General features: G+C 32.4%; 2 protein-coding genes across 3 annotated transcripts; both read left to right on the top strand.

Moving 5' to 3' along the window:
- The first annotated feature begins 10,405 nt into the window (after positions 1 to 10,405).
- LOC107492908 (LIM domain-containing protein WLIM1) lies at positions 10,406 to 11,644 on the top strand. Its single transcript, XM_016113978.3, has 5 exons — positions 10,406 to 10,669; positions 10,759 to 10,855; positions 10,998 to 11,038; positions 11,147 to 11,236; positions 11,349 to 11,644. Exons 1-5 carry the CDS (start codon positions 10,532 to 10,534, stop codon positions 11,568 to 11,570), a joined length of 588 nt encoding a protein of 195 aa, XP_015969464.1. The 5' UTR covers positions 10,406 to 10,531; the 3' UTR covers positions 11,571 to 11,644.
- Positions 11,645 to 13,858: 2,214 nt separating this feature from the next.
- On the top strand, positions 13,859 to 19,528 carry LOC107492751 (uncharacterized). 2 transcript variants are annotated; one of them, XM_052256894.1, is made up of 9 exons: positions 13,859 to 14,126; positions 14,337 to 14,396; positions 15,193 to 15,267; positions 17,006 to 17,270; positions 17,511 to 17,549; positions 17,644 to 17,948; positions 18,020 to 18,127; positions 18,215 to 18,658; positions 19,311 to 19,528. In XM_052256894.1, exons 4-9 carry the CDS (start codon positions 17,084 to 17,086, stop codon positions 19,416 to 19,418), a joined length of 1,191 nt encoding a protein of 396 aa, XP_052112854.1. In that variant the 5' UTR covers positions 13,859 to 14,126; positions 14,337 to 14,396; positions 15,193 to 15,267; positions 17,006 to 17,083; the 3' UTR covers positions 19,419 to 19,528. The 2 variants fall into 2 exon arrangements, with proteins under 2 accessions (XP_052112854.1, XP_015969311.1); XM_016113825.3 differs by having other exon boundaries at positions 13,860 to 14,126; positions 17,039 to 17,270.
- The last annotated feature ends 8,078 nt before the right edge of the window (positions 19,529 to 27,606 follow it).

The raw sequence follows: 27,606 nt of genomic DNA, 5'->3' as shown, positions 1-27,606 counted from the left end.
TGGTGAAACCCTTGCATAAGCTTGCCATGGAAAGGAGTAAGAAGGATTGGATGAAGACAGTAGGAAAGCAGAGAGACGGAAGGAACACAGCATCTCCATACGCTTATCTGAAATTCCCACCAATGAATTACATAAGTATCTCTATCTTTATCTTTATGTTTTATTCGTATATCACCATTATCCATTTGAGTTTGCCTGACTAAGATTTACAAGGTGACCATAGCTTGCTTCATACCAACAATCTCTGTGGGATCGACCCTTACTCGCGTAAGGTTTATTACTTGGACGACCCAGTACACTTGCTGGTTAGTTGTGCGAAGTTGTAGTGATCACAATTTCGTCCACCAACTAGCAAAGGTTAATTAAGTACAATTAAGATTCAATTTTCATCATCATTGATAAGGATAACTAGGATAGGACTTCCAATTTATCATACCTTGCCAAAAGTTTATTTTACAATTATTTATTTATTTTACAGTCTTTTATTTATTTTAATTGCAATTTAAATGACTTGTTCCTCATCTTTAAAACCCCGATTTATAATCTTCATAACCAATAATAAGAACATACCTCCCTGCAATTCCTTGAGAAGACGACCCGAGGTTTAAATACTCGGTTATCGATTTATTTAGGGATTTGTTACTTATGACAACCAAAACGTTTGTACGAAGGGATTTTCTGTTGGTTTAGAATCTATACTCAGAATGTGACTATATTTTATAAAATTCTTTACTAGCAAAAATCCTAACGTCAGCCAGCACAACTTTCGGCCAAAACAGGATTTTACGCCGATTTTCCCAACCACGCGGACGCGTCGGTGACGCTTACGCGTGGGTTGAACTTTTTGCAGGGGGCGCATATGCGTGTGGTACGCATACGCATGGTGTGGCTTGTGCGCCACACACCACTCCCGCGCGTCTCTCACGCAACTCTCTGTTCAGTTTATCTACACAAACGGCGCGTGCACGTCGTAGACGCTGGTGCGTCATTCACCCCCCCTTTTATCATTTTCTTATGCAAAATGCAGAATGCAGTATGCAAATGCTGATGCAGATGTTATGAACAATTCCAGGTTCAATAAGAAAAGAAAATAAAACTCAAAAACAAACAAAACTAAATAAAGTTATAGTTGAAAAATGAACGATCATACCATGGTAGGTTGTCTCCCACTTAGCACTTTTAGTTAAAGTCCTTAAGTTGGACATTTGGTGAGCTCCCTGTTATGGTGGCTTATGCTTGTACTGATCCAGGAATTCCCACCAATGTTTGTACTTCCAATAGCCTCCATGATCCTAAACTAGGCGCAGAAAGCCTTCAAGCAAGTTCAAGCAAGTGACAAGGTCCCACGAATGTTGATTGTTGGGATGAATTCCGGGGTCCCAAACCTTGCTTTTGCACCCGTCTTTGTGTAGATCATCATGATTCCATTCAGGTGGCACGCAATTGAAATTCTCACTACAGCATCCAAACAACTTCTAGGACCCATTCAATTGAGCTTTACACAAAACCTTGCATTTCAACTTGGAGCATACAACCATGTTGAACCTTGCTTGACAACTCCAACTACTAACCATCTTCTTCTTGCTCTTAATGCCACAAAGAGCTCTAAGTTGACCATCCGTCTCTAGAAGCCCATATTCAAGTGGGAAAGTAAAGTAAAGGTTAAGGAAGAGAATTTTTCCAACTTGAATGTTGTATTAGATGGTAATGGCTTTGGGAGAGGTGTTTCTAATGATCTTGCAAGCTCTACTCCCTTGTGCTCTTCTTTGACAACTTTCACCTCTTTGCAATCTTCTTCTATATCAACCTCTTCCTCTTGGTAGATTTCTTCCAATTCAATCTCTTCTTCATTGTTCACCAAGGGCATGAGAGGTTGTGCTTCTTCTTCTTTCATCTCCATGTCAAGTCCAATGGGAGAGGATTCAAATGTAGCTAAGAATTCATCAATGATTGAATCCATCTCTTGATCATCCCTTTCAAAGTCTTCAATCATGAGATGCCTTGGAGGTTGTACACCCTCCTCAACATCAATTTCAAACGTCTTTGAAGGAGGCTCTATAACTTGACTTTCCCAAGGAGATTCAGCATCTCCTAAGTCTTCAATCACTTCTTCCTCTTCAATGGCAGGCGTAGCGTCTTCCAATTGTTCCAGAATAAAATCGTGTTGCTCACTATCCACCGGAGTTTCTAACTTCTCCTTCATGCCACGTTCTTCAGTAGTTTCTCCACATGAATCCATGGGGGTTCCTTGAATGTCCAAACGTCGGGAAGGTAATCGATTTATCGCTTGATCCAGTTGTTTAAGTATAAAATCGTACTCCTCATTGATGGTTTCTTTTTTTATAACAACTCCCTTCAACTACTCCTTCATCTGCAAAGGTCTATTCTACCTTCACCTTTAGTGCCTCCTCTAGCTCCTTATGAAGTATGGATTCGCGAAGATGATCCCTTCTCTCTTGTTCCATGTCAATAGCGGCATTGGGATCATGTTGCTCTTGGATTGATGAATGTGGATGCTCTTCCATGGATGGTGGTGATGGGATGGAGAGATCATTCTGTGGTTGAGATGGAAGTGCACTGGAGCTTGAGGGTTGGTCCATGCGGGATATAAGATTTTGGAGTGTAGAAGTGAGACCAATGAGAGAGGTAAGTGTGCTCTCCATGGAGGTTTGAGGTGGATAGGATGGTTCATTTTTTTGGAAAACAGGTTCATAATACAGAGTTGGTTCTTTTTGATAGGGATATGGAGATGGTGAATATTGAGGTGGTGGTTTTGGGTATGGTTCATATGGTGGTTGGTGTGGTGGATAAGGATCAGGGTCATATGGAGGTGAGTGGTGGTAAAGGGCTTGTGAGTATGGTGGCCCAAGGTTATGTTGAGGAGGGGGTTCATAGGCATATGGTGGTGGTTGTTGATAATCAAAAGAGCGCTCACCATAGCCGTCATCTTGGTACGCATCACAGAATGGTTGTTGATAGTCCATTGGAGGTGGTTGTTGCCATGAGGGTTGATCAAGTCCTTGTGGCTCCTCCCATCTTTGATTGCTCCAACCTTGATGCATGTTCTCATTGTAATTTTCTCTTCCTGCAACATAATTATAACCAGACTCAAAGCCAAAGGGGTGAGAGTTCATAGTAGTGGAAAAAAATAAAAACAAAAACTAACAAAAAGAAAATATTTTGAAAAAGATGTGATTTTTTGAAAAAAAAAATAAGATAAGATTTTGAAAAAGATTTGATTTTTTTTTGAAAAAAAAAAGGTAAGATAAAAATTTTAAAAATATTTACAATAACCAATAATAAGGCACACGTTTGCAATTCCCCGGCAACGGCGCCATTTTGACGATCGGATTTCCCATCGATAAAGAAATATAAAAATATAATCGCGTTAAGTATAGTTTCTAAACCAACAGAAAATTCTTTTGTACAAAAGTTTTGGTTGTCACAAGTAACAAACCCCTTTGAAATTGATAACCGAAGTATTTAAACCTCGGGTCGTCTTCTCAAAGAATTGCAGGGAGGTGTTCTTATTATTGGTTATGCAAAGGTATATTTTGGGGTTTTCAAAAGGGTTGAACAAGTAATGTAAAATAACAAGTAGTTAAAATAATAACTCATAAAGCTCTTGGCAAGGTATGAGAACTGGAAATCCTATTTTAGTTATCCTTATCAATTGTGATGAGAATTGAATTTTTCTCCCACTTTGTTAACCTCTAACTATGAAGGTAAGTTAAGTGGATGAATTGATTTGATTCCTCAGGTCCTAGTCTTTCCTTGGGAAAGGCTAGAGTTATTGGAACTCGAATTAATTCTTGAAGAATTCCAATTTTCAATCAACAATGAGTTTGATAACTCAAGTGTCTCCAATGACTCAACCAAAGCCAAAAGGAAAAAATCTAAATTATTTATATAAATAAAAGAGAGTAATCATAATTCTAAAATATTTCAAATTATATTAAATGAAGATATCAATTTTAACATGGAAAAGTTCATAAATTAAATTGGAAAAATAAACAAAAGGAACATTAAACATGGAACTTAGAAGAAATTGTAAGTTGAAATAATAAGAAATCCTAAATCCTTTAAGAGGAATCCTAATCCTAAGATAGAGAAGAGAACCTCTCTCTCTCTAAAACTACATCTAAATTATGAAAAGAGAAATATGAGTCATCTCTCTTCATTCCTCCACCTTGCAGCCTTTAATCTGTGTTTTTTGGGCTTGAAACTGGGTCGGAAATAGCCCAGAAATCGCTGGGACTGGATTCAAATACGTGTAGGTCGCTGGAATTTCTGCAAAACAATGTGTCCGCGTGATTCATGCGTGCACGTCGTTTTTCTGTACGGACACTATAGTGAATTATATATCAAATCGAAGTCTCGGACGTTATCTTTCTAACGCAACTGGAACCGCGTCATTTGGATCTCTGTAGCTCAAGTTATGACCGTTTGAATGCGAGAGGGTCAGGCTGACAGCTTTGGCAATTCCTTCAGTTTCTTGTATTCCTTCCACTTTTGCATGCTTCCTTTCCATTCTCTAAGCCATTCCTGCCCTATAATCTTTGAAATCACTTAACACACATATCACGGCATCGAATGGTAATAAGAGAGGATTAAACATAGCAATTTTAAGGTCCAAAGAAGCATGTTTTCAATCATAGCACAAAATCAGGAAGGAAAACGTAAACTCATGCAATTAGTATGAATAAGTGTATGAAAGACTGATAAAATCCACGCAATTAAGCACAAGATAAACCATAAAATAGTGGTTTATCAGCCGCCATGTGAAGTAGGCTCCGACGACACAACACCAGTAGCAGCATGCACGTCTTTCTCTCCGGCGGCAGCGGCAACAACATTAGTTTCACGACTTGCCCTTCTTTGATTAATGTTTGTTTCACTAGCGATGCTTGATTAATACATTTTCGGTTAATTGCAAGTCCAATTTCTGTTTGATTATGTCAATTCTGTTTTATTATATGGTTTGAAACTCTTTTTTATGTTAATTCATTCTTGATCTTGGTTCAAAATTTTGATGAAGATCTTCTGGATATTTAAAAAACATACTCTGCTGTCATGAAGATCTATTTATTTTGTTTTTAGTTATACTTTGAGTTTTGACTGATTTCTGTTTTAATGTCTTGTAATATTAGTATGCAAATTCGTGTTATTGGTTCTGCACTGGTTCCTGTTTGATTTGGATAGGTAATAAGCATTTGGAATAATGCTTTAATGTGCTTGAAATTCTGATAGTCTAATAAACTGTGACCATGGCTTGATCTCTCTGACTGTAAACAGATTTGAAATATTCTGTCTTAATGTTGATGACATCAAAGGACCTAAAATTCAAAGTGACTTTGTTGCTCCTTTTTCAAAGTTATTGTTTTCATGCATCACATCTGTTATGAGTTTACATTTTCTTAATCCAAATTTGCTTTTACTGTCCAATGATATTCATAATTAGGTAGAATAATAAAACAAATTTCTTAAGTTCTTAACTGCTTTAGAACAAAGTGTCTTAAATTAATAAGCAAGAGTATGTTAACTGAAAAGAAGTAATATTAGGTAGTATTGCTTAGCTTTAGCCTATAACAAAAATTGAAAACATAGTTATCTGGGTTCTCTCAATTGCCTGCATACATGATTCGTGTCTTATTTTTCCTTCAAATTGTTCTGATTCCAAAACCCACCCTTTGGTAAGCTAGTTTCATTCTCTAGGTTTATCAAATTGTTTGGATACTTTGAGTATATCTATTCAATCTGAAGTGAATAACATTTACAGAAAGTGGCCAGACGATTGATTTTCGAAAAGGGGTATGAGAAACTAGATCTTCAAACAGATTAGAGAAGAAAGAAGATTAAGAAATTTAAGGAATAAGCATGGAAATGTGTATATTTTCTATCAGTAGAAATTTTTTTAAAGAATTTATTCCATGTATGCATATAAAATTTATTCCATATAAAGCCTGTTTTTGGAATAAATTCTGCATATAAAGCTTTCTTTGTGACTCAAACATTACGTGCCTTGGCAAGGGATGGAAGAACCGTGATAGCTTCTATTCGTCAACTTAGCAGTGATGTTTTCAAACTATTTGATCAATTGTACTTGTTTTCAGGGGGTAAAACTGTCTATTTTGACCACGTTTCTGCAGCATATGAGGCAATAACTTAAACTCTGCCTCAGTATCCACTCTTGTATTTTTTAACCTTTTTTTTCTAATAAGGTTTTGCCAATAATAATAATAAAATAAGTATATCTGCAGTTCTTTGCACAAGCTGGATTTCCATGCCCTGCTTTGAGAAATCCATCAGATCACTTCCTTAGGGGCATCAATTCTGACTTTGACAAAGTGAAGGCCACTCTTAAAGGCTCCATGAAACTCAGGGTATTCATTCACTTTATTTACACCATAGGATTGGTAGACTAAAAGATACTAAAATCAGAATGATAGCTACTTTGATCTCTATATATGCACCAGAAGATGTTCCAGAAGCATTTCACAGCACCCTGCGAGATTTGCAGCTTGATTACATAGATTACAGATATGATAAAATCATTCTTTTTTATCCTTTAAATATTCATATAATTGATTTGATTTAAAAATTATTATAAAATTAAATAATTATATTAATTTTAAAATAAATTAATTTTTATTTTATACATAATATCTATTTTTAATTCAATTCATTTCATTTCAAATTAAATTAAAACAATTCCAAATATATTTTGTTCTAAATACATGCACGCTAAATAAAGTTTGTAACATATGATATACAATTAAAACGAATGAAGTTCGGAAATTAAGAGGTGAGAGAAAAATTTGAAACATTTACCACTAACGGTTTATAATTCTGATTTTCTTAAGATTCATTGGCCTATTAATGTGAAGAAGGGAAACTTAGAACTCTCAATGAGTACTATCGAACTTCTCAGCATTCTTATGCTGCAAAACAGAAAGTGGATGACATATCCAAAGTTGTAAGTTCTAGTTTCTTGATTCAAGATATGTAGTTGAAATTCATCAAACTTTGCATTCTCTAACTATGCATAATATGTGGTTCAGAAGGGGACCGTGCTCGATGCCCAGTATTAAATGGTTCAGAAGGGGAATGCTGTATTACTACCGTAAACAAGTCAGCAAGTCATCGGTTAAAAATCTAACATGAACAAATCAGTTAGTCTATGCTTTCGGATCATCTCACCAACAAAGAACTACACTTTGCAGGTTATGATATTATTATAGGGACAATAGTAAGGGCTTTATAGTTTAATTCCAGAATTATTCTTGTCAGTGCAGGCAGAGAGCGCACTGGACCAAATGGATTGGATTGAAAAGATCACAGGTGTTATTGCCATTGTTGAGTTCTCAGATTCCTGAAAGGGTAACAGCCAAAGGTTTAGTCCTTTTGACTTCCGTATAGTTGTTTAGTTTAGGTTTCACTACTGAGTTGAATTTCTAGTAGTTAACAAAAGTCAAAATGGTAGAAACTTTTCAATTTTCTACGTAGTGTATTTTACTAATCTATAATGTGTTATGATAGAAACGTACCCAAGCAAATAAGATTAATAGGGTAAAGCAAAAAATGCCTCACACGGAAGGATCCAAAAGTATTACAATATTGATGGATGAACATGTACTTATGCATAATTTTTATTTTTAATATTTTATAAAACAATGCACTATTTTTTTTTTCTGGAACCATTAGCAATGCAGCACAGTATATATAATATGAGATCACTGAAAATTTTTTTTGTTTGAACATTTGTACATTTGCACTTTTCTTTTGACTTTGTCATTTTGTTAGGCCAAGGATAGAATCGAACTTTCACAAGCAAAAATTTTTCTTAAAATTCATAAAAGGCATAAGGATGATAGACCATTGGATGAGGAGTCTGTAAAAACAGCGATAAAATTTATGAATTTTATCTTCTTCTTGTTATGATTAAAAAGTATAAAGGAACTAAATCATGCATTTATTGTGCTTTAAGGCTATGTACCATTGCATATTCTGTACCCTTGGACTTGAAAATTTGCTCTCTTTAACTACCTTTTAAGTTATGAATAAATAGTAATTAGGGTGCTCTATCTGCTGCTGCTGCTCAAGTTGTAGTATAGATGCATAGATTATGGCTCATGTTTCAGTTTACATATTATATATCATTTCTTTTATTTTAAATTAAAAGGTAGTTAAATGGCACTTGTGTGTCAAATGTTTATGTGCAGGTTGATACGACTGCATTTCTATATATTATACCAACTGCTCTCCTATTGGCATCACTGTAATTGCTTTGGGACTCATAGTTAGTGGCCTTGCTGCAGTATTGGTCTAGAAAAATTGAGCATATTTTATTTTTTTTTCTACAAAATATATTCAAAGTCAATGAAATGACAAACAAACTTCTATTATGTATTGATAAATACGGCTTTTAACATTCTAGTTTGTTAAAAGGAGTATTTTAATAGAAAGCTTATTTCAAATTTTCCTGGTCAAAACTTAAATGCAAATTATCATTATTGTCATTATTATTATTATTATAGAAAAAATATAGGTTGTTAGTTATAATTAATAAAGTGAGTATAATTAAAAAAAGTCTTTAAGATTTTAGCGGCAATAGTAATGGCAGTTAAAAGTGAATAATATTATAATTTTAGAAATTTTTTAGTGGCCATATAAATTGTCAGTAAAATAGATTTTAGCGGCAATAGTAATGGCAATTAAAAGTGAACAATGTTTCTATCTTAGAATTATTTTTAGTGGCCATATAAATTGTCAAGAAAATAGTCACTAAAGGTTATATACTTTTTGCGGCCATTAAAATGGTTTTTACCGGTAAATGTTATAATGGCCACTAAAACCTTTTAACGACAAAGCATAAGACGGCTAATGTCTAATTGCCGATAAATGTATTAGCGACTATTTTTATTATTGCTAAAAATAAAATAAATGGCCGCTAAAAGTGATTATTTTTGTAATGCGCATCTATAAAGAACAATACTACGGTGGCAGCGACTCTTCTTAATTAAGCACATTGCCACATTTTTTAAAGTAATGGTGATATAACCTATAGAATAGTCTATTTTTGACGTGGCTATGCAATAATACTCTTGGTGCTCTAATAATAATACATACGTGTGTGTTTCTTATATAACAAAAAGCATCTGTTTATACTAGAATAATAAAATTCCTTAACTACTTTAGTTCAACTAATGTGGCTTTGTGGCTCATGCAGTTCACATGAATTATTTCTTAGTACAATATATATATGCTAGCAATTATTGATTCTCTCCAGTAATAGAGAGAATATTATATTCCTATGGTCTACTTTGTATTTTATTATTACAAATAAATGTTTATGGAACCTTAGCTTTAATTTTGAGATGTTTATTTCAATTATAATTTTGCCAACTTTTAAGATGTTCCTTAAGTACTGCCGCTGATTAATTATATTATCCAGGTTATTTTTATTGGTCCAATACTATTTAAGAAGAATTATATCTAAATTTTGAATTAAGATGGTGGAGTGGTGGGTGCAGTAGTCATTTCAATTAATCGATATAAGACGATGGGCCATACATAGAGTTACACATATTGTCACTTTGAATCCTCGAATTAATAAGCATGGCATGCACCGAACTTTTTGACCCATTTTTTTTTCTCCCTTTACAAAAATCAAAGGTAGTAGAGATCTTTCGGCCAAGCATGGCTGCATGGGGCTGCTTCTACTCATTTTGTGTTTGGTCTCACACGCTCCTCCTAATTAATTAGTTTCCTCTAAGAAAGTGCAAATTTTAATTAACTCACTCTTGGGTCTAAAGCAGTGGTTGGTTCAAGAACGTCTCTCTTCAAAGTATTTCGGCACATAAAAAATATAATATGGATTATATTGGATTTTGTGTAAATTTCACATAGATTTATTCCAATTTTTCTCAATTTTTTTTTCAAACACTATAAATAAAGGACTTAACGTACTATTAGAGTAGGTCATCAAATTCCTAATCTTTATGCTTCTTAAATCATTACTGACTTAAATATCAAAATCTTTTATAATTACTCTTTGCAGTTGGTTTATTGAATGACCACCGAATAGAAACTCACCATTACTCTCTCTCATATTAACCCAACTTGGAATCGAGGTTAATTCCTTCTTTAAAAGACAGGAAAACAAGAAAGAAGAAAACAAAAGTGAAAGAAAGCTAGTTATTTTAATACAAATCCATATACAAATATGACTGCAAGGCTAGTAGCACTGAATGACATAAAGTAACAGCAATGAGTAACACATTTGAACTTTCTCAACGTTGATGGTACTATGGTCATTTCAGCAGAGTAGCTCCAAATTAAATCAAATAATCTATCTGGCCACTATTATTATTAACATTATTGGCTGTCTTTAATTAAAATTGCAAATGATGTGGTAGACCCAAGAGGCATGACTTGATGACAAATATGTAATATAACAAGTTGTTATGTTTGTTGGAAGGAAATTAAAGAGTTTCTTTTCTTTCTTGTGATTGTTGAAGTGATCAGAGAGATGGCAACATTTGGAGGCACAACACAGAAGTGCAGAGCATGTGAAAAGAAGGTGTATTGGGTGGAACAGCTCACTGCTGACAACAAGGTCTACCATAAATCTTGCTTCAGATGTCACCATTGCAAGGGTACCCTCAAGGTTATTCAACATATTCTTGCATTGTTTGCAAAAGGTTAATATATATATATATAGTCCTCATTAATTTCTGTAATTCATCCTTGTTGCAGCTGAGTAATTATTGTTCATTTGAGGGAGTTCTATACTGCAAGCCTCATTTTGATCAACTTTTTAAGATGACTGGCAGCTTGGACAAAAGTTTTGAAGGTAACTAATTAAATCAATTAATTTCACTAATTACTAACTACTTGTTTAATTCTTAATGCATAAGCACTACTTGGATTATTGTAATACACACTGGATTCATCTTAGTATTTTTCTCCTTTGATCTGATTATTGTTAAATTTAGGAGTTCCAAAAACTGCAAGGATTGAAAGATCTGCTGATCAGGTTATTGAACCATTCTTGATATCTTAATATACAAAAATAAATAAATAGATAAAATTACTCCTACTAATGCTTAGGATTCTTATTTGTTTGTCTCTAAAAATTCTGCAGGTACAAAGCAATAGCAAGGTTTCAAGATTGTTTGCAGGGACTCAAGAAAAGTGTGTTGGTTGCAAGAAAACAGTATACCCTATTGAAAAGGTACAAAAAATACTATTGGATGAGCCTACAAAACTACCTCAAAATTAAATTATATTCTTATTGCCATACTTGTATTCTATTCACATTTATGATGTTAATTTTGTTGTTTCAGGTGGGTGTTGATGGGAAATGTTACCATAAGGGATGCTTCAGGTGCAGCCATGGAGGGTGTGTAATAAGCCCATCAAATTATGTGGCCCATGAACATCGCCTTTATTGCAAGCACCACCATACTCAGCTCTTCAAGCAGAAGGGTAACTTCACCCAATTTGACATTCATAGCAATGGCCATGGGATTTCTGAGAATGATAACACAAATTCTTCTTATGAGTAGTAATCACGAAACTTTGATACATGTACAACCATTATTTTTGTCATCTAATGGAACTTTCATAGTTACGATAATAATGCCCATTTTTTTCTGTTTTAGTTTTTTTTTTTATTAAATATGTAATGGTATTTGTGAGTCAAAGATTGTATCGAGATACATATTTTTATATAAATTAAAGTAATTGATTTTTTATTTTCACGTGGCATGAATATTGATTATAAGATAATAGATAAGTCTTAATTACTAATATTGATATAATTAATAACTAATTAGGTCCATTTGCGTGTTGCTTTGAAGCTTTATGCCTTTTCCAAAGGAAATTTCTAATGCAACATTGGCCAAAGACTATTACACAAAACAGATTTGGTATACAGTCTTCGAAAGCATGAATTGTACTGTTCAGATATAGTAATAAGTAATAACTACAAGATCATGCTGCTACTTTTTAGCTGTCTGACAATTAAAATGTAAAATACAATGTTATGAAAATTGGACCGAATCAGTCGGTCAGATTGGTCCAATTATAAATCGTTAATATTAACGGTTTGGTTCATTAAAAAAAAATTATTGTTAAAAACACTTTTGAAAAATCGTTAAATCAGTAAAAAATTGATAGATTGGATTCGACTGGTTCTTTTTAAATGGTGTTATTTTAACATTAACAAAAAATAAAATAAAAAGTAAAACTTCACCATCACTTTTTTGTTCATTCTCACCTTCAAACATTAGAATTAAAGTACTTTTTTCTCTCTCAAAAAAAAGAAGATTTTTTGAAAATAAAAATAAAAGGAACAAAAAAATTGAAAAGACCAAAAGGGGAAGAAGATAATCGGCAGTGAAGTAGAGAAAGAATCTGAAAAACGAAACACAACAAAAGAGATCGAAGATAAGAATCTGCGATAAAGATGAGAGAAAAATAATTGTTGCATCGAACTGATCGAAGAGGATCACTGGTATCATTTGTAGTGGAAAAACTGAAATACTGCTGGTCTTGAAGCTGCTCATCTGTTGCAAGATTCTAATTTGCCTGAATGGAGATGGAGTCTCCTTTAAGGAGTGTCATCTGCTGCTGATTCTTAATGCAACAATACATTTGCACTGCTTAGGGGTGCAGGGGTGGCAGCATGTACCCTATTCACGGGTATCTAATTCAGTCGAATAGAGTTATCAACCCGATCTACTGCAGGAAAGGTTGAGTGTGGAACAGGTTTAAATGTGGGTCGAGTAGGGTGTGCATTGAATCTCAATTCTATATAATGCAACTAGGTATTTTAAATAAAAAACAAGTAACTCCCTTGATTTTTTGAACAACTAATACGTGAAAGTGGGTATTTAAATTAATTAAATAATAATAAATTTTTAAAAATAACTAGTATTTCTGATATATATGTGTGTGTGTTATAAAAATATGTTGTAGGTAAGTGTTGAACCAAGGATCTCTTTCTTAGTGCAAAAAGTTATTTTTGCAATATTATATCACAATATTTTATTTGTGTTTGTATTATTAATTTAAACAAAGATTTTTATATAAAATTAAACATTTGATGATTATGTTGTTTATGGAACAATTATGTTATTTGTGAGATGATTGTATTGTTTGTATTAAATTTTTAATTTACATACTAATTAGATTATATAATAATATTACATATTTGAGAAAATCCGTAAGTAGAATTGGATACTCGTAAATTGACTGTGGGTAGGGTTAGGGTTTGGTTATTCTCAATCTGCGGATAAAATAGAATTGAGTTTTAATAACAAATTCAATCTGCAAGTAGGGTTAGGGTTAGGTTCAAACCCTACCACACTCCATCCTATCCATTGCCACCTCTAACACTACTAGTTCACTCACCAACACTGATTTATGTGATATAGTTATATTATATATGTTAGGTTATTTTTATGATATTTGGGTTGGTTTAGTTTTGTTTCTTATGTACACATGGGCTGCACTTTCATGATATTAGTTTGGTTTAGACACGGGAGAAGCAGAAACAAAAGAAAAAAAAAAAAGAAAAAAAGAGTTCTCAGATTTTATTGGTTATTTATTCTCTCTCTCTTTTTTCGTTTGTGTGTGTCATCTTGAATTATATATTATCTATAATCAAATAATTTTTTTGACCCTGTGATATAGTCTATAAAGACCTACACTACTACATTTTGAAGATTTGGTAACATTTATTGCTTAACATTTGTTAAAGTGTTAGTAATTATTATAAAATTATATTATAAAGTAACATTTTATTAGAAATGTTAGTAAATATATATAATTTTTTTTAAAATCTTAAAAAATGTTACCTATTTCTATAACACTTTGGACGGAGACCTAGCCTAACGAAACAGAAGAAAGATCGGAACCAGTCATAGCTCTCAATCTCACTCCGAATCTCGTTCTCTTTCGCACTCTCGCTCTCAACCTCACTGGCGCTCTCAATCTCACTCCGAATCTCGTTCTCCTTCGCACTCTCGCTCTCAACCTCACATGTGCTCCTCCGCTCTTTGAATCTCTCTCTTGTTTCAACAAATTCTAGGGTTGGATTTGTTATTCTCTGTTTTGAGGTGAGTCTAATGGATGAGAAGAAAAATCTCTTTTCGGATTCTTTCTTCTCTTACTGATTTTGATCCAGATTTGAATCATGCATATGTAATTTCTCACCAATTAAGTTGTTTATTTGAATTTAGGTATAAATGAGTTTAATTGCTCCTTCAATTCAAATTATGTTTATACTTGGCAATTTATACTTACTAAACTTTTGTGTGGCGTTTTAGAAACAATTGAAGGGGGGTCGATATTTTCCTCTCACAGCTGTTCAGAGTTTTGATGCTGCTGTAAGTCTCACTTTGTATTATCTATCTATTTTTCACCTGATGCTAGCACCACATTTTTGTCTATGAGAAGCTTTCAATGTTCTTTGTTATTTTGTGCTACTTATTGATAAAGCAAGAAACATCAGAAGAATGTTTTTGATAACTGATAAGTGCATCTTTGGGAATGAGGGATAAGCTATTTCTCTGTACATTGATTGTCAGTTCATATTGCAGTTAGTTTTTCATTGCCTTTGATAATACTGATTTATATCCAATATTGCTATGTTTTGCTCTATACATTTCGATTTGGTGCAGCATAGGTTGGTTAGATGTAGCTGCCCCAATACATGTTTGATTTAATGTCTGAATCATAGCATACATGTATTGTTTTCATTGAGACTTATGAGGATATTATGAAGTGTTAGCATATTTTGTCTTTTCGATTGTTTTTATGTATCTTATGAAGTGTTAGTATTATATGTGTTTTGGCATTTGAATTATCCTATGATTGAAGATGTTAAAGCAGGGCTAGAACTGCTTGAACTAAGATATTGAGGTGTGCTTTGATCACTAATATCTCTTGTCATTCCTTCTTTTTTTTCTTCTCTGCATAAAAATATTAGATTCAGAGTTGAATTGTAAAGCAATTTCTTAAAAATAGGATACTAGGAGAATGCAAAAGAACATTCATTCATGATAATTGAATAATTAGGCATTAGTTATTTGATTAGTCTATAGAAATTAAGTGAAGTTTAATTGCTTATAGTGATTGCTTATAGTCTTTATTCACTTGCTTTTTTTCTTTAATTGCTTAAAGGGATTCAAGAGTGTTTCTCAAAGCTTTCGCATCGACAGCGAGGAGCTCTTCAAACGCTGGCTAACTAATAGAGAGGCAAGATTGCTATATATCATCATATTTTGATCATGTTTCTTGTGTTGCTTCTGTTCTGTTTTGTCTCACAGCAGAGCAGAAAATTTTCATGATGACAGTTTTGTTTGACATACATATCTTTCAACATGAATTCCTGAACTCTATATCTTTTGCTTGAGTACACATGATCACACATACTACTTCATTGGTAAATCATATATATAACAAAGTCAATCCAAACTAGTATCTTCCACTTAATTCCACGGTGCATGCTTTTTTTTGTTCCATATTTTATTTTATTTTGTATTTAAAGTGGTTCATTCAGATTTCAAAATCTAATGTATATTTTAATTACTGGCTAGGATCATTCAAATATCTCTGACCTAATATTCATGAACAATATTATATTCTCTCCCACTACAGAAAAAGTTTATTATATTTAAATGCATTAATATAATTAACCAATCGAAAGGAACCAAAATAGAAGAAAGGTCAAAATGGTGCAGCTTATTCGGGGGACCATTGAGCCAAATATGTAGTGAATTGAATTAATTATATTGTTATATAAATATAATGTTTAAATGACCCTTGTCAATCTCCAAAGGATACATAGCTTAAACCAAGTGGAACAAAATAACTACGAAAACTTAAAATGTCTAATCACTTTTACTTTATGCTTAAATCATATCTTATAATTACTTACTTTCTATATATACATTTCATTAAATAAATTTAAGAGGTTAACATATATATTATAAATATAAGTTAAACATGCCGAAATTAAATTTCATGGTATGCAAATACACAATATTATGGCTTGTAATTAGTTTTGTTAGCGATGATATCAATGCCATGTAGTGATACTTTTGAGTGTGGAGTTTGTAATTGGATATTGCTTATACCTTACACTTTGCTGCATTTATATTTTCTATTATTTAACACCTTTGTTTTTCATATCAGGTTTACAATTTATATCAATGACTTATGAAAAATTTGAAACCCTTCTGTTTAAGAGTTACCTTAGTGAGAGTTTAGTCATTAGTCAGTATTCAGTTCAAATTAAAAGTTTTCATTTCCTTGCCCTTTTTTATTTTTGAAATAAAATGTCTACTTTTTATCAAACCCCCTTTTGGAAGGTAACTTATTCTCATTATTAATACCTACCAACAAGGAAATCCACCAACTCTTATGGTCTCACATGCAGATTGATTGCTGGCTTGAATGAATCTCAATATAGCCGTTCTATGTTAATGTAAAGCATATGAGATTTTTCAGTTACGTTAGATTTAAGTTATTTTTCTTGTTGTTTAGTTTTTAGTCGTGCTGTGTTTTCTATGATTTACTGGTTTGATTTCTTGTTCTTGTTTTTCTTATTTAATTGTTCAATCATGGCTGTGTTTGCTGTTAATTGTTCAATTTTGGCTGCCTTGGTTAGTTGGTGTTTGGAGAATAATTTTCTTTCACTTAATTTATGTTGTTGGTTTATAATGGCTGCCTTGGTTGATTACTTGTTGTTCAGTTCTTGGTCTTGCTGTGATTTTTTTAATTTTTTTAGTTCTTGTTCTTGCTCTTTTGCTGTTATTATAGGTCTTTGTTCTTGATTTTAGTTCTTATTTTTGCTGTGATTTAGTTCTTGTTCTTCTGGTATTTTCTTATTTAATTGTTTAATTATGGCTGTGTTTGCTTTTAATTGTCCATTTATGGATGCCTTCGTTAGTTGGTGTATGGATAATAATTTGTGTTCACTAAATTTATGCAGATTTATCTTACGCACTTTCTATAATTGTTATAGTGTTATGGGAAACAAGAAAGAGAAACTTTAAGGTCAAGCATCTCAATGAGAGATATTATCTATGAACAAGAAGAGCAAATTGGATTAGGTCCTCGTCAATCCCGATTAATATCAACGGTGAAGAAAAGTAGAGGATTGAAAGGTGGTTCTATGGTTAATATCATTGGTGAGCTAGAGGATACTGCATCAAGCCCTTCTCAAACACCTTTAGTACCATATGCTAATGATGATAGTAAGTGTGCCTTTATTTCATGTGATTTGAAAGAAATAAAATAATACTATTTTTAATTTCCTGCTTGTGTGTATTTTATTCTTGAATTTGATAATACCTTAATACTATTGCCCAATTCTTTTTTTAAAAAAGAAAAAAAACACAAACTAACAAGTTAGGAAATTGAGATAAATTTTTGAATTTTGTCACAGTTAATCTATTTCCTTTTAAATGACTTTTGCTTTTAATACTTGATAACAGGACCAGTTTTAGCATCACCCCAAACTAATGATGATGATAGTAAGTAATTATGTTTTATGTTTAGTTTAATACTTATAATCAATGTATATTATTTTTTACATTATTGTCTTTTATTTCTTTATTTCCATAACAGAACCAGCAACCAAAAGAAAAAGGGGTCCGACAAAGTGCCTTAAAACTCATGGTTTAAGCTATGAGGATCGGCTGCCAATAAGATTAAATAAGTATGGTCAACCAATTGGTTGCAATCGAGCCAAGTTAAGCAGTCATTTAGGAACTTTGGTTAGAAATGCACATCTTGCTCCATTGACATACACAAGTTGGCATGGACTTATGATTTTAAAGGAACAAAGCAAGAAGAATAAAGCTAGTAGAGCAAAGAATACAAGTCAGCATACAACAGGATCAAAAACATTTGCTGAAATACGTGAAGAGGAGGTAGAATTAATCTGTTCACACTTGTCTTATTTGTATTTATTTTTTTAGTTGATTGTGCTTTTTCTTAATAGGCAATGAAAAATCCTGATAGAAGAGAACCATCTCGGGTGAACATGTTCTTTTTAACACACAAGTCAAGAGATGGAAAACCAATGAGTGAGGGAACAAGCAAATTTTTTGTAAGATATGTATTTCTTTTAATATATATTTTTTGTGATATAGATTTTTTTGTCATAGATTAATGTAGTTTGAATTTTGGATTGTAGTCTGAGCTTGAGGATGCCATAGTTTCACATCCTGAAAAATTAGAAAGCACAAATCAAGATGATATACTTTCCCAAGTATTAGGAAAAGATCAACCCGGTCGTGTCCGTACTTATGATAGAGGTGTTGTAGCTTCAGATTTGTGGGGATCTAGATCTCAAGTTGAGATGGAGAGGTTAATTAAAGAAGTTAAAGAGAATGCTCAAACAGAAATTCAGAATATACAACAAAAGATGCAAGAGGAGATGGAAATAAAACTTCAAGAAAGAGTGGAGGACATGAAGTCACAGATGTTGTGTGGATTTAATGTATTTTTGAATCAACTACAGAAAAATCTCCCAGGAGTAGAAATTCCAAATCTCTCTTTTCTATCAACTACTTTAAATACGAAGGAAGTAGAAGCTACTGCAACAGCAAATCATGAAGTTTTTACTGCTGAAAAAGAGGTATTTATATCATTCTTTGCATTTTTTCTTAATAATAATTTATAAAATTTACTTTTCATAGTGTTAAATGTATTCAATCATTTAATCTACAATGAACCAATCTTAGCGTGTATAGACTAATCTACAAATTAATATATCTCTTGTTTTTAATTTCTTTATTTTTTATCTTCACTTTACAAACACATGCAATTTGAATCAATATTATTATTTTCTATTTTATTTAATAACCAATAAGTATAACGATAAAACTTCTTAACAAATTAATATGTGAATTGAATATTAAAAAATAAAGCCATAAAACAAACAGAGTCTGCATGCACTTTTGAGTGCCCCTTTATTTTTTCTTTCCCTTTCTTATTATGGGTGGTTTAATAATATTATGGGTGGTCTAATAATATTTTATTTTTCTTATATTTTAGGTTCTAAATAAATCATCTACTATAACAGAAGGTGTTTCTAAATCTCATACTAAGTCATTATCTCAAACAAGGGAGAAGAATGTGATTCTTTCACCTAAAAAGAAGCAGGTATATTTATACCTAAAATCGAAGAATTTAAAATAGCATTTATAATTCATGCTTTATAATAATCATATTGAGATTTATTGTAGAAATATTGGTATTGGTGCCTTAAAATAGTTATTTTTTTGCAGGCTTTTTGTTCTTCTCTTACTCAAGAAGTTCTTGACTTGAAATTGGAGAAAATGAAGCATGACCAGCATAAGAAAAGATCAAAAAAGAAGAAAGTGGTGTGCTTGTAATATTGAGATGAATTTGTGAATTTGTGAATTTAATGAAAGAGACAAACTTGTACAATGATTATTGATTAAAGAGGCTATAAAAATTTCATTTTGTGAATTTGTATATTTAATGAAATATTTCATGTTGTAGTAATTAATTTTAGTATATTTATATTGTGTATAATATAAAATAAAAAAGAGTATAATAGAACTAAAAAAATATTACTAAAGATCTATTGTAACATTTTATAAGTGTTAAAAGAAATATTTATGGTAATATTTTTTTAAGTGTTATAAAAAATATCTATGGTAACATTTCTTTAAATGTTATAAAAAAATATTTATGGTAACATTTTTTAAGTATTACAAAAAATATCTACAATAATATTTTCCTAAGTGTTACAAAAAATATCTACGGTAACATTTTTCTAAATATTACAAAAAATATTTATGGTAACATTTTTTAAGTGTTACAAAAAATATCTATTGTAACATTTCTCTAAGTGTTATCAAGAAATGTCTATTGTAACATTTTTCAAAATATTACTATAGAATATCTTTTGTAACATTTTTACTAAATGTTATTAAATCTTTAAAAAAATGTTAGTAAAACTCTTTAGTAACATAGGGTATATTTAACATTTGTTAAAATATTACTAATATACATAGGTAACATTTTAATATGATTTAGTAACATTTTTTAAATGTTAGTAAAAATCAAGTATGTAGTAGTGCTAATAGATGTTAGCTAAAAGATGCTTAAGCATTTTTTCCATGCTCGAACTCAAGACTTTACGTAAAAGTGTTTTGTTCATTTTTGGATTGCCACCCAATTAAAGTATCATTGATTTTCTTCAAATTTGGTTTAAGGATAAAAATCATAGTAAATTTTTATTTTAGTCAAATTTACAACAAGATAAACTCTAAATATTTGAAGATATCACATTTTCTTCTCTTTTTGATTAAACAATTACTCAAAAGAGTAGAAATGTAGCCTAGAAATTCTCTTGGTCAAGTCCCAACCAAGTTAAAATAAACCAAAACTAAATAAAGTACACATCCATTAATAATAAGTGATATAGTAACTTTGGTTTAGTATTTCCACCTAAATTTATGCCTCGTAGTACATCCATTTTACCATAGAATGAATTTAGTTTACATTTATCTCTATAGTTGAACATTATATATCATGGTATATTGAGTATTCTGTGAGATATATTTTTAAAATATATAAAAAATTATGTTCAAAGGATTGCATCTATTTATAAATCTATAATTTGTTGAAGAGTTGTATCTTTTTAAAAGGATGTTTTTCTTCGTGAATCTACATATACGTAATAATTCACATACTCAAGCATAAGTGTCTGTAAATATAATCCATAATTAGAATAACAAGAGTCTATTCAATTTTCAGATTTTTTATCTTCGGTATTTGAACACTTCTCTAATTTAAAAGTAAAAACATATAAAATATCATCTTGTAAAATGTCATTGGTGTAAGGATTTAGTGTGTAAGTGTAAATGAAAATTAAGTAATCTTCATTCATTAAGTATATCCATTCATTAAAAAGTTCATCAGTAACCCATTTACATACCTCAATTTGGAATACTGGCGCGAATCAAGCCTAAAAAAATTGTATATCACATCCCATGAAGGTGCACTATTCTCTTTTCTAATCTTCCTATTGAAGATTTGTTCTGCCATTCTCATGCTCCAAGACTTCAAAAAATCTCACTACAAGAAAATAAGCCTTTAGCCACGCTTTAAAAGCGTGTCGAAAAGTGCAAAAAAGTATGCCGATAGCTTTTTGCCACGCTTTTTGAGCTATCGACACGCTTTTGAAAGGGTCACATCTGTCAGCGTGTCGGTTGCTCTATCGCCACGCTTTTGTGGATCTATCGGCACATTTTTTCGTCGGCATCCTTTTGGGTAAATCACAAATTAGTGGTCACCCCTCACAAAAGCGTGTCCATAGACCACTTTTGGGTACGCTTTAAAAGCGTGGCAAGAAAAAAGGGTGCCGACAAACCTTTTTTCTTGTAGTGTCTCAAAATTTTTAATCCAAAGTCACCATTTCAGACATAATTATTTAAAAATGGCTACTGAAACAATTAAGGTGTTGCTTCAAATTTTTTTAAATAGGAAAGATTTGATAGTCATCACTTCATAAGATAACAAAAAAATTTGTACTTTCTTGCCATAAAAATAATATTGCTTATGTTCTTACTACGTTAAGGCCTCAAGAAGTTATAGAGGAGATGACCATAAAAAAAACTCGAACAAAGAAAAAGTGGGACAACTATAATTATATACAATTAGGCATATTCTGGCTGATGTATAGTTTGATATATACCAAAATGTGTAAAAGAACTGTGAAAAAAATTGAAAGTAAAATATATGACTAAAAATACGACAAGTATGAAATTTTTTATCATTTTGCTTTAATAATTATAATATAGGTGATAATATGTTTATTATGGAACAATTTCATAAAATGAATGCATCTTAAACAATTTCAAGCAACATAACATACACATGTATAATACTATTATTTTATCTTCAATCCCATTCATCTTGAAATTATTCAAAACAAGTATAAAACATATAAAGGATGAAGTTTTTTTTCGAGAAATTGAGTAATAAACTTCATTTTGAAAAAACACAAGAAAAAAATCACCCATTTAACTATTCTTAAAAAATGTAGTTAAAAAAAATAATACTTTTGGCAAAGGCTACACTTTTTAGTTTTGGAGACGCTTTAGTTGAGATGCCTATTCAGCTATTGCCTATTCTCAAAGGCTACGCTTTTCTGTATCAAAAGCTATATTTTTGGCGTTTAAAATAGGATGCGCTTTTCAAGTGATGCGTTTGAAGACCAAAGGCTACGCTTTTCATCACTTATGCTTACCAGAATGCTATTGCATCACTTTAGAAACGTAACAACATTGTATACCTATAGCTACTCTATATAAGCATAGTCTTATGTCCCTCACTTTTCTTATATTCTAATATTTTTTACTAAAACCTAATATGTAGTAATATGATTATATATATAATCTTGTATTTTTAATTAAATTAGTCAAATGTCATAAAATAAAAATAAATACATAATAATACTATACAACATTCTTTAAATAATTAAAATTATCCTTAAACAAAATATTTTGTAATGAACCAAAAGTATCAGGATGATCATAATTTTGACTATTCATACATCTCACACTAAATTAAGTATACCCAAATCAAAATATGTATGAGACCACTTAAAGTTTACTACTAGTAAATTACGAAAAACTAAAATATTATATCTTATATAAGTATATTCTAACAAAAGTCATTAATCAACCATACATCTTTCAATTCTTAACACTACTCCATCTTTGTCAATTAACCATCATGATATGCATCTTAATCTTGATTAAAATTTCTAAAATTATCCTGCATAATTATATAAAAAAATAATTATAATGATATATATGTAAGCAAGCATGATCATAATTAATCCATATATAACTAAATTCTCCTTTTAAAACAATTATTGTTTTTCATAGATAATATAAGGATCAATTTATGCATTTCAAATACAAAATATTACTTCTATTTTTTGTGGAAATTCTACAACTTCTAATCCCTAATTTTAAAAACAGAGCGATCTAAAATATCCTAGAGATCTGGAAACATTTTCAACATATCCAAGATAAAAAAAATAAACTACTATACATACAAGTTGAATCTCTTAAAAAGGGACAAAAATAAACTACTGAGTTTCTTAACCAAATCAATTGGCACAGCTTAAAATATATATATATAGTTAAAAAATAAAAACATAAACAAAAATAATAGTTTAACCACGACTCACACTTCTAAAGTCAGCATCTCTCATAAGAAAAAGATAAAATCTTGTTATCTTTACCATTCTAATAAACTTTTCTTTTGCTTCTAATATTAAGCATCTAGTAACTTCTAAAGCCATGAAATTATTATTAAAAAAAAAGTTAAGCCATGATATCTATGTTCCCATGTATTCGAATTGCTCCCAAGAATCTGTACCAGCATATCTGAAAACAAAAATTAAAATTAAAATGGAAATAAAGTACTGAGTCTCATATTGCATTATCCTGAACCCGTATATAATAAAGTGAACTTCTTAAAAACACTACAAAAAGACACTGAGTACCGTCGAATTTATCGTTGAATTTAGCGCCAGACACTATTGACGAGATTACTGTTGAATTTACCGGCAGTAATATCGTCAAATTCGTAAGGTTTATTATTTACTGTCGAGTTTTAGGTTCTGACGATAATTATGTCCGTAATATTTGGAGGGAAACAAAAAATAAAATGGCGCGTTCTTTCCCCCCAGGTAAATCCGACGGTAAAGCCAATTAATGAAACGATGCATTTTAGTGATCCGCAAAGGTTTAGCGTAAACAAAATTCAACGGTAACTGAGACGTAAATTCAAACGCGAATGCTCTTCTCTCTCATTCTAGATTCACTCTCTCTCTCACTAGACCCCCAAAACCACCATGTCCCTCCTTCCCTCACCCTTCCCTCTCACCATAGCTCCATCTCCGTTGCCGTTAGCACACCCACCCTTGAGACCCCTTCGTTTTTCTTCTCCCTCTTCTCTCCTTACCACTTGACCGTTAACCTTCTCCATTCTCCGAACCACCGCATTGCACCACAGAGCCACCACCGTCGCTCCCCAGCCTTCGTTCTCTAGTGTCTGCTTGTCACCGCCACCTCCACCGCCGCTACCCAGCTTCTCCTCTTCAATTTGATTCTGCCTCTACAAAATAGGTAACATTGAAATTTCAATATTGTTAATTGAAATTTCTATATTCTGCCTCTGTTTATTTTTTCAATTGAAAGCTCTATATTTAGTTAATTAAAATCTCTATATTAGGTTAAAATGTTTTGTTGTAAATTGAAAAAATTGTCAAGCTGTCCATTTTAATAGATCCAAACACAATTGAGAAATTAAGTTATATTGAAGCATATGTTGCTTAATAAGGATGCATATTTGAAAAAAAAACTAGTTTAACCTGTTCTTCTGTTTGATGAAAGTGGAGATGGGTGTTTATGTCTGGTTGCATATTGTTGCTGGAGTTGTTTGACATTCCCTGAAATATGTTGATTCACTGTTTTATGGGTGGTTTTGATATATGCAAACATGAGGACATGAAGAGGTTCTGCGAATTAGGCTGCCAGTCATGTTTGCAGCCGTGGTCGAGGTAGAGGGAAGGTTTCCTCCAATACCCATGGGACTATGGATCCTCTACCTCTACTCCGACCACCCCGACCACACCACAGGTTGCAGATTTAGCGAACCATATAACACCCTAATATACATATTTTTATGCTCGAGTCATAAGTCAATGATATTTCGGTGATACGACTCAAGGTGGAATAATAATAAGTATTTGTGTGTGTGTCTGTGTGTATGTAATTGAAGGAATTACGAAATGAGAAGTCTGAAAATGAGTAGAATAGAATCGCAAACGAATAATGCTCTCGTATAATGATAACAAGAAGATAAAGCGTGCTCAAAAAGTGATAAGAAAATTAAGACATTAAGAAGAAATAAGATAAGGACAATATATATAGGTATAATCTTAAGTAAACTAGCCTAGTCGCGATCTGCGAAGTTTAGGCCAACTAAGGTACATAATTAATTTAGTTTGACCACAATATTTTCTATCTCTCCCAAAGATATGTCATCGCCTCTATAGGCAAGTTGCAAAATAAACATTTATATACATCATATTAGAGGTTTTTCAAAATAAAAAAATGAGAGATTCTAAAATTACAAAATAGAATCAAATAAACTTTGCCGCCATCCAAACGAATCCATCCCACTACTGAGCATCAGGACCTGCATCTGAAAAACAGAGAATATATACGGAGTGAGAACTCCCAACCCATGGATTCTCAGCATGGTAAAAGTGCCAAATAAATACAATGCACTATAATAAGTACTCATTAAGAATCTTAAACTTCCTTTAATCAGATATTCATTCCTAGGTCCTCACTAATCTATAAATAGGCAACTCTCATAGGGGGATACTAAGTTTAATCCATTTCCTATCTTCTCCAACTTTTCAACTGTCTGAACTTTTCCAACCTTTCAGACTTTCCAAAGCCTTCCTCAGAACAGGAATCAAAACTAGAAACAGAACCAGCCCTTAGCGTCAACCGACACCAGTACGAGGGACATCTCAGAGAAGCAAACACTAGCAATGCAAGCAAGTAATACACAAATAGAGTTAAGTATAGCAGTTAGCACATAAACATTTAATATACACAATTAGGCAAACCAAAGACAATTGAGCAAACCCAAACAATTCAAACATATGATGTATGCCTATCCTATGACTAATGAGTCTCATCTGTCAGTTATATAGCTAATCCGACATGTCCGGTAGCTACCTGGACATTGTCCTCTTGAAAGCTGGTGAGTGGTATAGTACCACGATCCTCACTTGGTGAGCGGTAAACTACCTCGATCCCTACAGACGTTTTCAATTGAAAAATAGCATACACGTGGGCTGTAAATAACCACGATCTCCACAAAACAATTTCATATCAAATCTCGTGGACGGTATTAAGCACGATACCCATAAAACAATTTTCTTTAAAATTTGGTGGGTGATAAATAACAACGATCCCCACGAAATAATTTTTTTAAAATCTGGTGGGCGGTAAATAACCACGATCGTCAAAGAACAATTTCAAATCAAGTTCATTCTCGTTATTCTTCTTTCTCATCTCTTACCCGGAGAAGGTGGACAATGCCACTGCCTCTTACCCGGAGCCTTAACTTATACCTGGTGCGAGTGGACAGTGCCACTGCCTCTTACCCGGTCACATATATCTCATTATCATTCAATTCATTCCAATATCTTACTTCAATATCAATCCCCATCATCCTTTATTCAAATTCAATCATCATCAATCCATCTCTCATTTAATTTGTAATTCATCATTATCATCATCTCAATCAAACTCAAATCATGTCCATGTCTCAAAATCATCACTAGTTCTCAATATTATCATTTCAACACTCCGCCCAATCACTTAAGTCATTCCAACCACCAAAACTTTTCAATCCCTCAATTGCGATCTCAACTCTTTATCACAACTTCGCACAACTAACCAGCAAGTGCACTGGGTCGTCCAAGTAATAAACCTTACGCGAGTAAGTGTCGATCCCACGGAGATTGTTGGTATGAAGCAAGCTATGGTCATCTTGTAAATCTCAGTCAGGCAAATTCAAATGGTTATGGATGATTTGTGAATAAAGCATAAAATAAAGATAGAGATACTTATGCAATTCATTGGTGAAAATTTCAGATAAGCGTATGGAGATGCTTTGTCTCTTCTGTCTCTCTGCTTTCCTACTGTCTTCATCCAATCCTTCTTACTCCTTTCCATGGCAAGCTGTATGTTGGGCATCACCGTTGTCAATGGCTACAATCCTGTCCTCTCAGTGAAAATGTTCAACGTGCTCTGTCACAGCACGGCTATTCAGTTGTCAGTTCTCGATCATGTAAGAATAGAATCCAGTGATTCTTTTGCGTCTATCACTAACGCCCCACAATCGCGAGTTTGAAGCTCGTCACAGTCATTCAATCCTTGAATCCTACTCAGAATACCACAGACAAGGTTTAGACCTTCCAGATTCTCTTGAATGCCGCCATCAATCTAGCTTATACCACGAAGATTCTGATTAAGAAATCCAAGAGATAAATATTCAAGCCTTGTTTTCTTGTAGAATGGAAGTGGTTGTCAGGCACGCGTTCATAAGTGAGAATGATGATGAGTGTCACATAATCATCACATTCATCATGTTCTTGGATGCGAATGAATATCTTAGAACAAGAATAAGCTGAATTGAATAGAAGAACAGTAGTAATTGCATTAATACTCGAGGTACAACAGAGCTCCACACCTTAATCTATGGTGTGTAGAAACTCCACCGTTGAAAATACATAAGAACAAGGTCTAGGCATGGCCAAATGGCCAGCCTCCCAAAGAGGGTTCAATCATAAAAACATGATCAAAAGATTCAAGTGATCAAAAGACGTAAATACAATAGCAAAAGGTCCTACTTATAGAGAACCAGTAGCTAGGGTTTACAGAAATGAGTAAATGACATAAAAAATCCACTTCCGGGCCCACTTGGTGTGTGCTTGGGCTGAGCATT

The sequence above is a fragment of the Arachis duranensis genome, chromosome 1 (assembly GCF_000817695.3).
Source record: "Arachis duranensis cultivar V14167 chromosome 1, aradu.V14167.gnm2.J7QH, whole genome shotgun sequence".
NCBI classification, from domain to species: domain Eukaryota; kingdom Viridiplantae; phylum Streptophyta; class Magnoliopsida; order Fabales; family Fabaceae; genus Arachis; species Arachis duranensis.
The sequence above is the reverse complement of the archived record's forward strand: the minus strand, read 5'-3'. Positions and strand labels throughout refer to the sequence as shown.